We start from the raw sequence: 14,580 nt of genomic DNA on the forward strand, positions 1-14,580 counted from the left end.
CTCCAACGTTGCACAAATGTAATGAAAAATGTACATTTAAATACAGAAATGCATTGCCATTTTACATATTGCATTGTCATTTTGTATATTACATTTCAAATTGAATATTGCTACCCATATGCTTCCATAGTAGTGATGTGGAACTCTTCAAAAACATTTTTCCCTCTTTTTTTTCCCCCTAGATATGTCAGAAACAAAATATTTTAATGTGGACAGGTGATTATGAGCTTATTTGAACCCTTCAAAAACATTTTTTTTTCCTTCTTTTTTTCTAGATATGTCAGAAAAATGTCAGTGGACGGTGATGTGAGACGATTTCAAATAGGCCTAGGTCATTGATGAAGAAATATTCATTCCAAGAGACTGTGAAAGTAGCAAAGATTGAACATTTATGCACATTTATTTATATTTCCAACACTCCTGTCTCATTCAGGGTTTTCTTAACCCTGATGTGTCCCGCAGACATGTCTGTAGCATCGTAAGGTGTTAATTTGATGGATATGGAATTATGGATATAAAATGATAATTTTCCCCTACATGCCCATGAAGGCTGTGTTTCAGCGTAGGCTTCAGAAATTGAGGCACTAGAGGAATCCATCAGTCTAAGTTTAGGTAATCTCGTCACTTTTAAATCGTTCCTTCCCTGCGTCTTGGTCAAGATGGAGTCCTACCTCTTCCCCTTCGACAGCCTGATCTGTATGCTTCTGGGCATTTCCTTCACGGTGTGGTTAACCCTTCTGCTGGTGTTCATCATCGTACCCGCAATCCTCGGCGTGTCTTTCGGGATCCGCAGACTGTATATGAAGTCACTGATCAAGCTTTTCGAGGTGAGTGAGACCATTTACAATGATTATCTCATGATTAAATTTCTGAACAAGAATATCAGAGGAGCTGTGGAAAGTTAAACAAGGTGAGATGGTCTGTGGTGTAAACGTCTCATAATATAAGTTGGAAGGTCATTCATGGAGTCTTTTGCTCTGTGTTTTACTACTTAGTTCAGTAGTCAGCACTCTCTCCCTTCACTAAAGATGCCAGAGGCTAAAAATAGAACACGCATTCACGTTTGACTGAATTAGTAAGCCTGGAGGGTCTGGCTGTCATTTGACTTTGCCTCAGACTTTAACCTGTGCTGTCACATATTCTTCCATGCGTTGTTGATCCCCGGAAAGTACCCGACTACTCGTTTTAGAAAGTGTTTTTTTTTTTAACCACATGAGTGAAAGAATTTGTTTTGCTTCAGATCATCAGCATGTAACTCTTTGCTTGAATTTATGTGAAAATATAAGCCTAAAAAACATAAAAAGTCATTAATTGTGAATCCCACATTGATGGGTCAGGTACATTACCATTCAAAAGTTTGGGGTCAGGATGATTTTTTTTTTTTTTTTGAAAGAAAGAAATACTTTTATGAAGCAAGAATGCATTAAATTGGCCATTTAAGTGACAAAGACATTTATATGTATTCATCAATTTAGCATAATAATAAGAAATGTTAAATAATAAGGATTATTAGAATGATTTCTGAAGGATCATGTGACACTGAATACTGGACTAATGGCTTCTGAAATTTCAGCTGCTTCATCATAGGAATAAATTATTGAATATATTAAAATAGAAAGGTTATTTTAATAATATTTCACAATATTACACTGTTTTTTGATCAAATAAATGCAGCCTTGGTAAGTATAAGATTTTCACAAATATTAAAATGACCTCAAACTTTTGATAATAGTAACTTGTGTTGAATTTCTTTGAATTTTGAATTCACAGGTAGGTTCTGATGCTTTTGCATCAATATGCATTCATTTATGAATTCATTTAAATAATTCTGGAAATACTTTATTTTAAGGTGACGTTACACGATACTCTAGTAATAAAAATTATGCATAATTACATGTAACCCTAAACCAAACCGTAAGTACATTTAGTTAATTAATATTACTCAGTACTTATTTGAGTTATTACAATGTAACTGTCACCTTAAAATAAAGTGTAACTGTAATTCTTTATTGTAATACTGCACATTTTGGCAATTTAGTAGATCACCTGTGTGTTATGTGCACACAGATTGAATTGACATGCTGTTCATAGTATGCACACCGTATCCTGTAGAACAGTTAGTATGTTAGTCCCAAGTCCTATTGCATGTTTCCATTCAGGAATGGAGAAACAATGGCCTGTCCTCTGCTTGGGTTTCTCTTTTTGGAACTGACAGCAAGCATCAAAGATATCACATACTTTGGATAACATGAAGCAAATCATTAGGTCTAATGCACGATTTAATGCAAAAGATTTGCTCCCCTACACTGTAATTAAAAAAATTGAGATGCATCAAGAATCACATTCTTGACTCTGTCAATTAAAACCAAATCATGAGGTGCCTAAATATTCCTAATTGTTGCAACAATTTGTTTGCTTAATGCGTGTCAGTAGAACTGTGTGTGACCCAGTAGCGTAGGCAGAAATTTTATTTTGGGTGGGCCAGTGAAAATGTGAGTGGGCCTATAGATTTTCATAGAAAAAAATGACTTCAGTAATAATTAACCTTAGAGAGTAGAAAAATGAATCGACAAACTGCAAAAACAGTTACAGCTTTATATTCGGCAAATCATCATGTTCAACCAACAGAGCTTAATAAAGGCTGGACAAACCAGTGTAGACATTAGACAATAACCTGTCTATTTTATTCAGGCTAGTCAGCAATGCAAAGACAGTTCACCCGAAAATAAAGTAAGCTAAAATAATAATATCGCTATTAGATCGGCGGGTAAACCCGAGTCGGGCTGACCGGGAGAGAGGGAGCAAGAAGCAGCCGCCACCAGCACCTGACTAGCCTTCTCCTGGGGTAATGAGTCTGAAAAACTGGGACTCGGTAGTTGAAGGCAGTGGCGTGTCTTCTTCCTCAACTCTTGCTTTTTTCAAATAGCACATTAAAGAAAGTTGTTTAGCCATTAGTGTGGCGCCGACGCCGCTGTGAGTTTTCCTGTCGGAACCCCCAGCAACCATAGCAACCAATAACGTTCAGGAGAGAGGCTTTCTACAACTTGCTTCGACAGTTCCGTTTTATTCGGAAAACGAATTAAACACACACAGCAGTCAACAATAAATCAGGTATATATTAATATATTTTCTTAAATACATTTGAATAAAAATAAACTAAAAATGTATTTTTATCAAACTTGCCTGGGCGGGCCAGTGAGTAATGTGGGCGGGCCAGTGCCGCCCTGGCCCAATACTGGCTACGCCCCTGGTGTGACCTTTCCTATTTCCTACGGTTCCACTCTCTCATCCATCTGGACTGATGTAGTCACTCGTTCAGACCGTCTCCAGACTCCCTAAGAACCTCCAGATGGCTGTTTTTCTGTGACTAACTTCCACTTACTCTTTTGTCCGGTGACCCTGAACAGGGGAGCAAAATTTAGTCTGACAAGCAGCTTGACTGTTCACTCTTTCCCCATCCCGACCTTCGCTTCCACAACTCCCTGAGTCACAGGATCATCAGTGAGACCACGAGAGAGTCACTGTTTACTTTCACACAGCGAAAGGACATCTTTCCACACTCGGTGCTCAGCTGCTGTCCTTGCTTGACTAATCCACTTTAATGATCCCTTAGGGGAAATTCAGATGCAGCAACATCAAATGTTGAGTCCACACCGCGCACACATGTACATGCATGCGCAGGTATACATAAACAAGGCAACATTTTTTTACAGGGATTACGCAAGTGTCTTCAGTTTAATCAAATTTAAGGTTACGGGAAGTAAAAACTAAGGGCCGATTCTCACAGAACGTGTTTTTGCTGTTAAAAATGTGGAATGAATAAAACAATGGAAAAGTGGCGCAGTGGAATGGAAAAACACATTCTGTATTTAGTTCTGTGTGATGTGACAACCCGGTTCTTTTAGCCTGTTCATTTCAATCTGAACTGATTCTTTTAAGTCAAGTGCTCTGGTTTCAAATAGGTTTTATAGATTCCAATATGAGCTTGGTAGATGCTTTGTGAATCATTTTGACTGAATCATCATAAAGAACTGGTTCCACAAAACGATTCATTCTTTTTAAAAAAGCCAGTTGAACTGTCAGTGGATGGTGTATATGGGTTTAGATGAGGTTTTCAGGGGCTTTGGCTGAACTCCAGGTCTCCACAAGGACACATGGATCAGCCGTTGTGTTCTCCTCCCCGGTGGCTGTATCTCTGTGGAATCGGCGCCCCAAAGGCTGTTTATCGCTTGAATGTTGTTTGTTTTCCCAATCCTCATGACAGCTGTATGAGTTTTTTTGGGGTTGCAGACCAGCCCGTCATTGGGGATACATAACAAATGTAACAAAAGGAAGATTAAGTGATCCAATTAAGACTCGTGTCATGTAATTCCATAATGAAACGGATCCACCGTCACGTCCATAACAAGATGAATATTTTTTTTCATCTTTAATTTGGACAAATACCACAGTTTGAAAAATATCACTATTTTGAGGCTTTGTTACTGCGATACTACAATGGACACAGCAGGATACTGTTCTGAACCATTACTGTGTGCAGTTTATTTAATTTGTCTAAATAATTCTCATTCTTCTTTCTTTCAGTGGGCGACCTTAAGAATGGAGCGAGGAGCCAGAGAGAAGAATCAGCATCTCTACAAACCCTACAGCAATGGTGAAACACTAAAAAGATCATTCACATGAGTTCCCACCTACGTCATATTTCCGACATTGTCGTAACCCTGCTCTTTTTTTTTTTTCCCCACAGGGATCATTGCTAAAGAACCAGCGTCCCTCGAACAGGAGATCCAGGAAATGAGGCGTGGCGGTGCAGAGCCTGAGTTTGACATGTCTGACATCTTCAATTTCTGCCGGCGAGGCGTGGAGAGCATCGTCGATGACGAGGTGACCAAGCGCTTCACAGCGGAGGAGCTGGAGTCCTGGAACCTGCTGACCCGCAGCAACTACAACTTCCACCACATCAGCACCAGGCTCACGGCGCTCTGGGGGGTGGGCGTACTCATCCGATATGGGTTTCTACTGCCACTCAGGTGAGAGGGAGATCGATGGATACTGCATGAAGGCTTTGTGGACGGATATGGTTGGTAATCGCCAGAGTAGTGGTTTTCAAATGGGACTATTCAATCAATTAGACGTGATGAACTGGCTCTGAAAAGATTTTGTGTTTCGGTTCCTGCTTGCAGAAATATTAGCAAACTGATGGAGCCTAAGTGAGAAATAGTCGAAGTTCTCTGTGGCCCGATTCCAAACCTTAGAAACAGATGAGACTTTAAGGATTCACCGGTTTTAAACTGTCAGCACTTTTAAGGCATCAGCAGTTTTAAGGCCTTACGGTGCCCAATGCTAAGTGCTCAAGGATAAACGGACACCTTGTATTTTTATTCAAAAGAACTATGCCGAAAAAATGGCTGTTTGTAATCTCCACTAGCCCAGGACGATTACTCTAATGCAGACATAATGTTTGTGGAGTGATTATTTTAAGCTGTGTCCTTCTTAGATCTTCCTTTTAACATTTGCCGTGTTGCTCTTACAGGGTCACGCTTGCTTTTACTGGTGTCGGTCTTCTTGTGGTTCAGTCGTCAATCGTTGGCCTGTTTCCGAATGGAAGGTATGTCTCGGTACACTTCTGAAGGTCTGAGGCTGTTGAGTTGGGTTTAAATACTTGGTCTCAACATCTAATCATTGTATTTGTTTAGACTACATGTAAGGGACAATTTACAGTTACTAAATAAATCCCAACAGTGTTATCAGGATACGGGCAAGGGTTTATTTTGTGATAATGAGTGGCCGACTGTACATAATTCTAAATATTGCACAGCTACTTACTAAAATGTTCTGGCTCACAGAGGCAAAAAAACCCAAAACAACATTAACTACACTGTCAAAATTGAGTTATGACTGAATTTGGGTCTCTTAGACTATGATCTGTCATGTGATGCAGCAGTTTGGCTCACTTTTGCTGTGATTAAATGAAAACTGTAAAAATGTATAATATGCACTACTACCGTTCAAAATTGTGGGATCATTAAAGCTACAATATGTAATTTTTCGCCGCCAGAGGTCGCATTTTCAAAACAATAACAAAGACAAAGCTTGATGACGCTATGAAGGAGAGTGGAACGATGGGAGATGTATAGAATTCACAAATCATATAAATGATATATCGGCTAATATATTAGTTTTTGTATTACCTGTACGTTTGATCACACTATGTTATGTCATCGTAATGAATTGGCTGCCAGGAATGTGAAATGTAATGCTATAATAGCCTGTTACTAATATGTGACTATTTGTCAAATGATTTGGTGGGTTAATGCTGCGCAGTTTTACCCGTTTAAAACAATTGTACTAAAGTACTTTTGAACAAACCCACAGTATTTGCAAGTAATGGCTAAATATTTTTGTGCAACACAAACTTAATTTCACTGCATAGACTTGGTCACCAGACTTGATAAAAAGCGTTACTGAAGTACAAACAAAGTGCAATAAAACTGTATGTGTTGTGTACAATAAATAATATATGCTTAACAGTCTATTAAAACACATGTGAGAGCGGAGACTCTGTGGACAGATCAAGCCCCATTCTGATTTCTCTGTTTTTCCCAAAGCCTGCTTGCCTAATGCTGGGTAAACACCAAAAGATTTTTTACATCTTATAAGATTTTCAAAATGTGATAGACCACAAACATGAGGACAAAAAATCCTAGATTTAAGCGTTTTGCTCCTATAGTGTGTGGTGTGCCATGATGTGACAAAGACAGCACACCACACATGAACAGATTTTCAACCAGAGTCTCGACTGTGAACAAAGGAAATCTCACAAAATCTCGCGAGACTTCAGAATAAGCTTGGCGGACGATATGCAGGAAGAAATTGCGATGATAGTGTTTGGAATGATTTTCACAGAAAAACATTCGTGCTGTTGCCACAAATCAACAAGCTGATCCTCCATCTCTGCTGTCCACATCAATTCAACTTTTTGCAACGCCATGACTGCGTTTGTTATGCTTCCGTCTTCCATCATCTCGCTTTCTGATTGGATATTGTTTTGTTTCACGTGATAATCTCCACAGCGTGCACACGTTTGTCATCGGGGTTCCCCCCACACATCAGGATTTCTGATCGTAAATATTCAACATGTTGAATATTTACGATTCGCGATCGGGGCGGCTTCGACGTTCTTCCAAGCAGGTTCGGACACTCTTAACACACCTCACACCAAGGGAAAATCTGATAAGATAATCTGTAGAACCATCAAGATAATCGGGACATAGCTAGGATTGTCGGAAGGGGGAAAATCGGCCCAAAATCAGCCCGATTCTCTTTTGGTGTGTACCCAGCATAAGTTGATCTATGCTTGTTACGTTTTTTTGGATTTTCTTTACTCGCCAATCAATGATCGTGAACCATGATGACTGAACGACACAACAGCGGTGTGCGAGATATTGTATCATTGATATGCATACATAGATTCCTCATTAGTGGCTTACGTATAGTGGCCCATTGAAACGGCAGCTAATGAGGAATCTATGTATTGTATATATGGTTTCTATAAGCGGAAACCGAGGATAGCGCAGATATTACGTCATTGATAGGCGACTGACCAAGGACAAGCCATTATTAAAAACTAGATTTACAAACCCTTAGGAACTTTTGGTACACAGCGCATGAAATATATCACACTGTGAAAGTGGTTTTTAAATATTTTATTACAAAAATCTTACATATTGCACCTTTAAAATTATTATTTTTTAAATACTTTTATTCAGCAAGGACACATTAAGTTGATCAAAGTGACATTCATAGTGATGCAAATAATTTATTTTTCAAATGCTTTTCTATTTAAAGAATCCTGAAAAACTTTATCACTGTTTCTACCAAAATGTTAGCAGCACAAGTGTTTTCAACTATCATAATAAAAAGAAATGTTTCTTGAGCAGCAAATCAGCATAATAGAATGATTTCTGAAGGATCATGTGACACTGAAGACTGGAGTGATGATGCTGAAAATTCTGCTTTGATCACAGGAATAAATTACATTTTAAAATATATTCAAATAGCAAACAGTTATTTTGGATTGTAAAAATATTTCAAAGTATTACTTGTTTTAATGTATTTTTTTCCCATCATTGGAAAAAATTAGCAGTTTTCTATTGTAATATATTATGAAATGTATATAATTTACTGTATTTTTTTTTAATCAAATCTTCTTTCAAAAACATATAAAAATCTTTCCGACCCCAAACATTTGAATGGTAGTGTAAAATCAATGTGTATAATAATAATTTAACATATTAGAAAGTGTTTGACTTTAGTAATAAGCTATAAATACATGCATATATATTAGCTAGTTGATTTAAACATTCTCAAAGACCCGTTAAATCTCTTGTTCCAATGTAAAAGTGTTTACAATGTTTTCTGTGCTCTAATGTGCAGAGTGAAGAATTATCTCAGCGACAAGGTTCATTTAATGTGTTACCGGATCTGTGTACGAGCCCTCACGGCCATCATTACCTATCATGACAGGTATTGACACACAAACACTTCCATATTCCAGTATTAAACATTATTAGAGTTGTCATGTTGCTTGGTGACTACAGCTACACATCTGTATGCCTGTTGCATTGTTTTATTTTCCATATTTCTTACTATCCACTTACTTTTTTTCCTTCAAGTGAGAATAAACCCAAAAACGGAGGAATCTGTGTGGCCAATCACACCTCGCCTATCGACGTCATCATTCTGGCCAGTGACGGATGCTATGCTATGGTATTGTGATGTTTGTATTTATGACTTTGGTTTGGTATTGATATTTAATGTAATATGAGTCCTCCGGTTCTACTCGCACCGCTCTGAGTGAATAATTCTGTATGCATCAGGTGGGCCAGGTCCATGGTGGTCTGATGGGGGTCATTCAGAGGGCGATGGTGAAGGCCTGTCCTCACATCTGGTTTGAGAGGTCTGAAGTGAAGGACCGACACCTAGTGGCCAAACGGTAACATTGCATTTAATCACATGCATCCATTTTCTTACATTTACAATTTGAGCATTTCTGTTTGTCACAAATTCAAACAAATTAGTATTATTATTATTTTTAGTTTAAGTGACCACGTTGCAGATGAAGGCAAACTGCCAATCCTTATATTCCCAGAGGGTGAGTGTTAAAATTCCTGTTTATAAATAACCATTTCATAGTGAAGTATGTGTGGAATAAATGACCTTTTTTTTTGTCTTTTCTGAAGGAACTTGTATAAACAATACTTCAGTCATGATGTTCAAGAAGGGAAGCTTTGAGATCGGCTGCACAGTTTATCCTGTGGCCATAAAGGTAAGAACAACCTCCTTTTTTGTGTTATACGTTGTCTTCATTGTTATAAAGTGGCTTTAAATTCCTCTGGCTGTTGTTTTGACAGTATGATCCTCGCTTTGGTGATGCGTTCTGGAATAGCAGCAAATTTGGGATGGTGAACTATCTGCTGCACATGATGAGCAGTTGGGCCATCGTGTGTAGCGTCTGGTACCTTCCACCAATGAGCCGAATGGTGAGTGGTGAAGCTTCAAAGAGATGGAAAAACTACCGTTCAAAAGTTTGTTTTAAAGAAATTAATACTTCTATTCAGCAAGGATGAATTCAATTGATCAAAAGTGACAGTAAAGACATTTATATTAATAAATAATATATTATTATAGACTCAAATAGAAAATAGTTGTTTTGGATTGTAATAATATTTCACAATATTCATATTTGTACTGTATTTATGATCTAGTAAATGCAGCCTTGGGGAGAATAATAGACTCAAAAACATTAAAAAGTCTTTCAGACCCCAAACTTTTGAATGGTATTGTATTTTTTTTTATTTTTTTTTAAACATCTTTGCATCTTGGAGCTTTTTGCCACCCCTTCATTATATTTAGGTGAGTTTAAAATTCTTCTTATTTTTACAGGAAGGGGAGGACGCTGTGCAGTTTGCCAATAGGGTAAAAGCAGCCATCGCTAGAAAGGGAGGACTGGCAGACTTGTTATGGTTGGTTCCTCTTTAAAAAGTGTCAAACACAAATGTAATATGAGTTGGGACTTAAAGAACACTCATTGATATTTTAAAATGGAATAAAGCTTAAACCTTTTGTGCTTTGCATGCTCACAGGGATGGTGGACTGAAACGAGGGAAAGTCAAAGAAGTTTTCAAAGAGGAGCAGCAGAAACTTTACAGCAAGGTTTTAGTGGGCAGCAGCGAAGACCGCAGTCGCTCTTGAAGAGATGCAGCTCGACTGGCCCCTTCCTGAACCTGCTCGGACACAACTGTAGAACAGAAGCGATGAAGTCATTCGTGAGCTGTGTTGCCAGACCCTCGGCTCACTGCTGCGCCTCAGGAGCTTTTGCATTGTTGCACGATTGTCTCTGTTGCTTTCAATTCCTGGGCTGACTATGATTTCCGTTTGGAGTGAGAGTTACACATGGCATACTTGAGTGAATTTTTTTTTCATTATATTTATTTATTTTTTCCTTCACAGTTTGTTACATTTTTGAATTTTTGTGCTCTTTTACTGTAATGCATGATGTCCCAGGAGAAGGAAGAGTGGAAGAGTTTGAAGTGATTTATTTAAGATTGTGTAAAAAAGTGAAGGGATGATGTGCGTAGAACTGTAATGTTGGTAGAACCATGAAGAACAATGTCTATTAAGTGTTTAGCTGCTCAGATCATCTCCTCATGGCAGCCTCTCTAGTGTGCTGTTTTTTTTTTTTTATACAGTAGTTGGGCCTGATTTTCGTCTTGCACAGTCAACATCTCTTAAGAATTTTCAAAACAAAACCCTAACTATCTTTGTTATATATCCATAATGTGTAGGGCAGTGTAATGAAAAAGGAAAATCTTTTAAGTTAGAATGGCTGGTCAAAGGGTCTAGACCAGGGGTGTCCAAACTCGGTCCTAGAGGGCCACTGTCCTGCGGAGTTTAGTTCCAATTTGCCTCAACAAACCTGCTTGTAAGTTTTTAGCATGCCTAATGACCTTCAACCGCTAATCAAGGTCTTGATTAGCTGTTTCAGGTGTGTTTAATTGGGGTTGGAGCTAAACTCTGCAGGCCAGTGGCCCTCCAGGACCGAGTTTGGACACCCCTGGTCTAGACAGTGTACTTTTTTCATTCCACCGTTTTTATCAGCAAAATACATCTCTGTGAGAACTGGCGAAACGGTAGCCTAGAAATCTAGACGCACCCTAGCGGCAGCGAAAATTATTTCGCAGCCAGTGTGGTCTAGCAACTCTCCATAGGCTTTTGAGCTGGAAAAACCAAAAACTGGTCAGGCCAATCACATCGTGTATAGAGTCGGCGGGCGGGCTTAACACAATGACGGCACAGTTCATGCCGTTCCGCGTGATTTCCATAGGTGATTTCCCTGCTACTTGAAAACAATGAAGATGCAGCGGTCTTTCGAATCGGCTTTGGCCGCGACTCTGGAGGACTTGTGAGTTAAGAGAACGTCACTTGTCATTCTTAAAAAAGGAAGATGTGTTCGGAGTTTTGCCGACCTGATACGGCAAAAGTTTAATATATGAATTAGCTCCGCTGGTGGAAAAACGCATGGGACTCATGCTGCGTTCCAGGCAGGTTTTTGAGCACGTAAATCACGACTTCAAACCACGACTCACGACTTTGTAGCATTCCAGGCCAGTCACGCCAAACTACCTGAGCGCAATATACATACTTATTTTTTCAGACACATAACATTGTAATACATAATCGTGTGTGTATATACATACTTATTGTTTCAGACACATAACATTGTAATACATAATCTTGTGTGTATTATTATCATTATTATTATATTATTATTAATTTGACTGCAACGTTATATTGTCCTAAAGTGTATTCTCACTGTGTACCGCCTGCAGAAACACTGCATCTGTAGGGGCTGCCATTGTTGTTTTGTATGGTTTTGCGGGCTATGTGACGTCAGAACTCGTAACTGGGAGTACATCGATCTAGTACGAGTTCACGGGTGGGAAGTCAGGGGATTGACTGCCGTTCCAGTGCACTTTCACGGGTATAAGGTTGGAAAAACACGGGTTACAGGTTGCCTGGAACGCGGCATCACTCATCCACAACCGTTCGTTGCTCTGGTTGGTTGTAGCGCTATCCTATTGAATGCAGAGGGATTTTGAAAGGTTTATCCCGCCCCTCGGATTGAGGCATGTCAATGGAGAGTTCCCAGACCTAACATCTTGATGTAGGTCTGGCATGCCAGGCTAGCGAAACGGGTCTATACAGAAAAACGTTTAACTTTTTCATCTGTAAAAAAAGCCCATTATCTGTTGTCAAAAGTGAAGCGATGTATGAAACACAGCTCACGCAAAAGCCACTTTCACAAATCAAGCAACTGTTGGTCAATGCACAGAATTCCGGAACAGCCGATGGGAAGTCTGCGTAGGGAAATCGTTCGTCCGATCGCGAACATAAGCCAAACATCGGTAAATGTGACCGCACCTTAATCATAAAATAACGTTATAAATAATGACAATTATGTACTGATGTTCCTGCCAATTCCTAGGCGAACTGAACTTCTTCCCTTCTACATTTTGCGCCATTTACTAAATATTGAAAATTAGTATGTAGGCTACTAGCGTACTTTTATGCAAAATGGTTTACCCAAGCGGTTCATTTACAAAACATTTAATTTCTTAATACTTGTCCAAGTAACTTTTCCTCTGCGGTCGCCCTACAACTTGGAAGCAGAATTACCATTACCGCTGTCGTAAATAATTTAGCCTATTGTCGCACGCACGCTCGTTGTTTATCCAGACCAGCACCGGCTTTGGAATGAACGATGTCCACAGACAAGGTAGAGTATGTTGCATGATTTCATGAAAGTATGATGTATTGCGACATCAGAAACGAAGAAAAACTAAATAATGACTATCTGGCTTGACGTAAAGCAAGTCAAATTTGTAGTTCTCTTATGTCTCACTACAGAAACGCGACCCAGTCTGGCAATCTTGATAGCGTGGTTATAGCAGATATAGGACCGCAAAGCGAATCCAGAAGTGCCTTTCACCCTGTTACGACTTAATGAACCACTGAAACGATTTTGGAAACATTATTTTAAGGTAAAAATTTTTTACTTAGTGTTGCTTTAAATCTAGCCTTTTTGTCAGCTTGATTATTAGCATTATGTCGAAATTTGCACAGCACCGTCCCATGGATCTAAAACCAATAATTTATTCATATAACCTATTAATAACAAATGGCAAACGGGATCTATAGCCTAGTTATGAACAAACTCCATGAAATCAGCCCCAGTGCTGGAGGAAGTTTCTATCAATTCTCAAACAGATTGTAGAATAGGCCATTCAAGGATGACACAGGTTTTTAATAGCAAAAAAGTTTTTAATTTCTTAATAACTCTTTATCATTGAATCATGTTTTATTAGATTGTGCAGGTTTTAACCCTGTGCAAAACCTTTTTTACTCGGTTAACTCTTGAAGATTTTTTTTAAACAAAGTTAAACATCTCCGGTTGGTTACTAAATTCGGTTCCCTGAGATGAGGGAATAAGACATTGCATCGGAATCTAACACTTTATGGGAAACCGAAGCAATTTCGAAGTGACTGAAATCAAAACCTAATAGTATAGTTTTAGAGTTTTTAGCAAAAATAAATAGTAAAAACATGGTATAGTTTTACCATATATTTTTCTTGCCATGAAAATAGCCACAGAAGCTGACATGGCATTAAAAAACAAACAAACAAACAATGACATCAGCAGAGAACATCATGTAGGCCTACAGATGTTCATGGGTGGTGGTGACCGCACACAGAGCCTCCATATCTCTAAGCTCCAGAAGAACGTTAAAAATACACCATAAACACGGCTGACCCATACTGGCACAGCACAGGCCAGAAACACAAACCGATTTTGTTGTTCTTAAAGGGCATTTCGATTCAAAGCTTGTGTCAGACAGATGAATTTGACAGGTCCATCACCATGGGGGTTTCGTATCTGTGGAGGAAGAGACTTCAAGAGGACTCTGACTGTCTCGAAGGTGAGCTGGCACACATTTTCTCCTGAACAAAACATTTTGAAACTGTAAAGCATAAGATGGTCTATAGGACTTCTTCTCATACTGTGTTTTGACAGGTTCATGAAGGATGCAGGGCAGGTGACGCTGGACTGCAGGCAAGGGACGTTATTTTGGAGATGAATGGTCAGGATACTGGAGCAATGTTGAATGTGAAGGCTCAGAATAAAATCAAGATAAATGAACATCAGCTTTGGCTTCTCATTGAAAGGTGGTAAAATCACAAAATAATTCGACTTTGTTTTGGCAGCATTACATGATTCCATAAATGCTACAGGTTACAAGCTTACCATCCGTCAAGACAATTTTAGGGAGCAATCTTTTGTACAGTGCATTATTTTCATGACAAGAACATCACTCAAAAAAATATATATATTTCAGACTGTTTTTAAAATTTACCAATTTCAATTGTAAAGTAAAATTCCATCAAATTGAATTGTATAAATCTTACATATTCATATTATTGATTAAGATTTTTTTTAGATGTGTAAAAAAACCCCAGAGC

The 14,580-nt window shown here is 38.7% G+C and overlaps 1 protein-coding gene across 1 annotated transcript; it reads left to right on the forward strand.

The window, feature by feature from the left end:
- The first annotated feature begins 292 nt into the window (after positions 1–292).
- Positions 293–10,512, forward strand: gpat4 (glycerol-3-phosphate acyltransferase 4). The gene is made up of 12 exons (XM_056243842.1): positions 293–827; positions 4,585–4,654; positions 4,748–5,030; positions 5,534–5,608; positions 8,437–8,526; positions 8,676–8,769; positions 8,880–8,995; positions 9,099–9,154; positions 9,243–9,328; positions 9,414–9,542; positions 9,946–10,025; positions 10,146–10,512. Exons 1-12 carry the CDS (start codon positions 660–662, stop codon positions 10,252–10,254), a joined length of 1,356 nt encoding a protein of 451 aa, XP_056099817.1. The 5' UTR covers positions 293–659; the 3' UTR covers positions 10,255–10,512.
- Positions 10,513–14,580: the final 4,068 nt, after the last annotated feature.

Source organism: Rhinichthys klamathensis, unplaced genomic scaffold (genome assembly GCF_029890125.1).
Source record: "Rhinichthys klamathensis goyatoka isolate OS25496 unplaced genomic scaffold, OSU_Roscu_1.1 h1tg000027l_1, whole genome shotgun sequence".
NCBI lineage: Eukaryota > Metazoa > Chordata > Actinopteri > Cypriniformes > Leuciscidae > Rhinichthys > Rhinichthys klamathensis.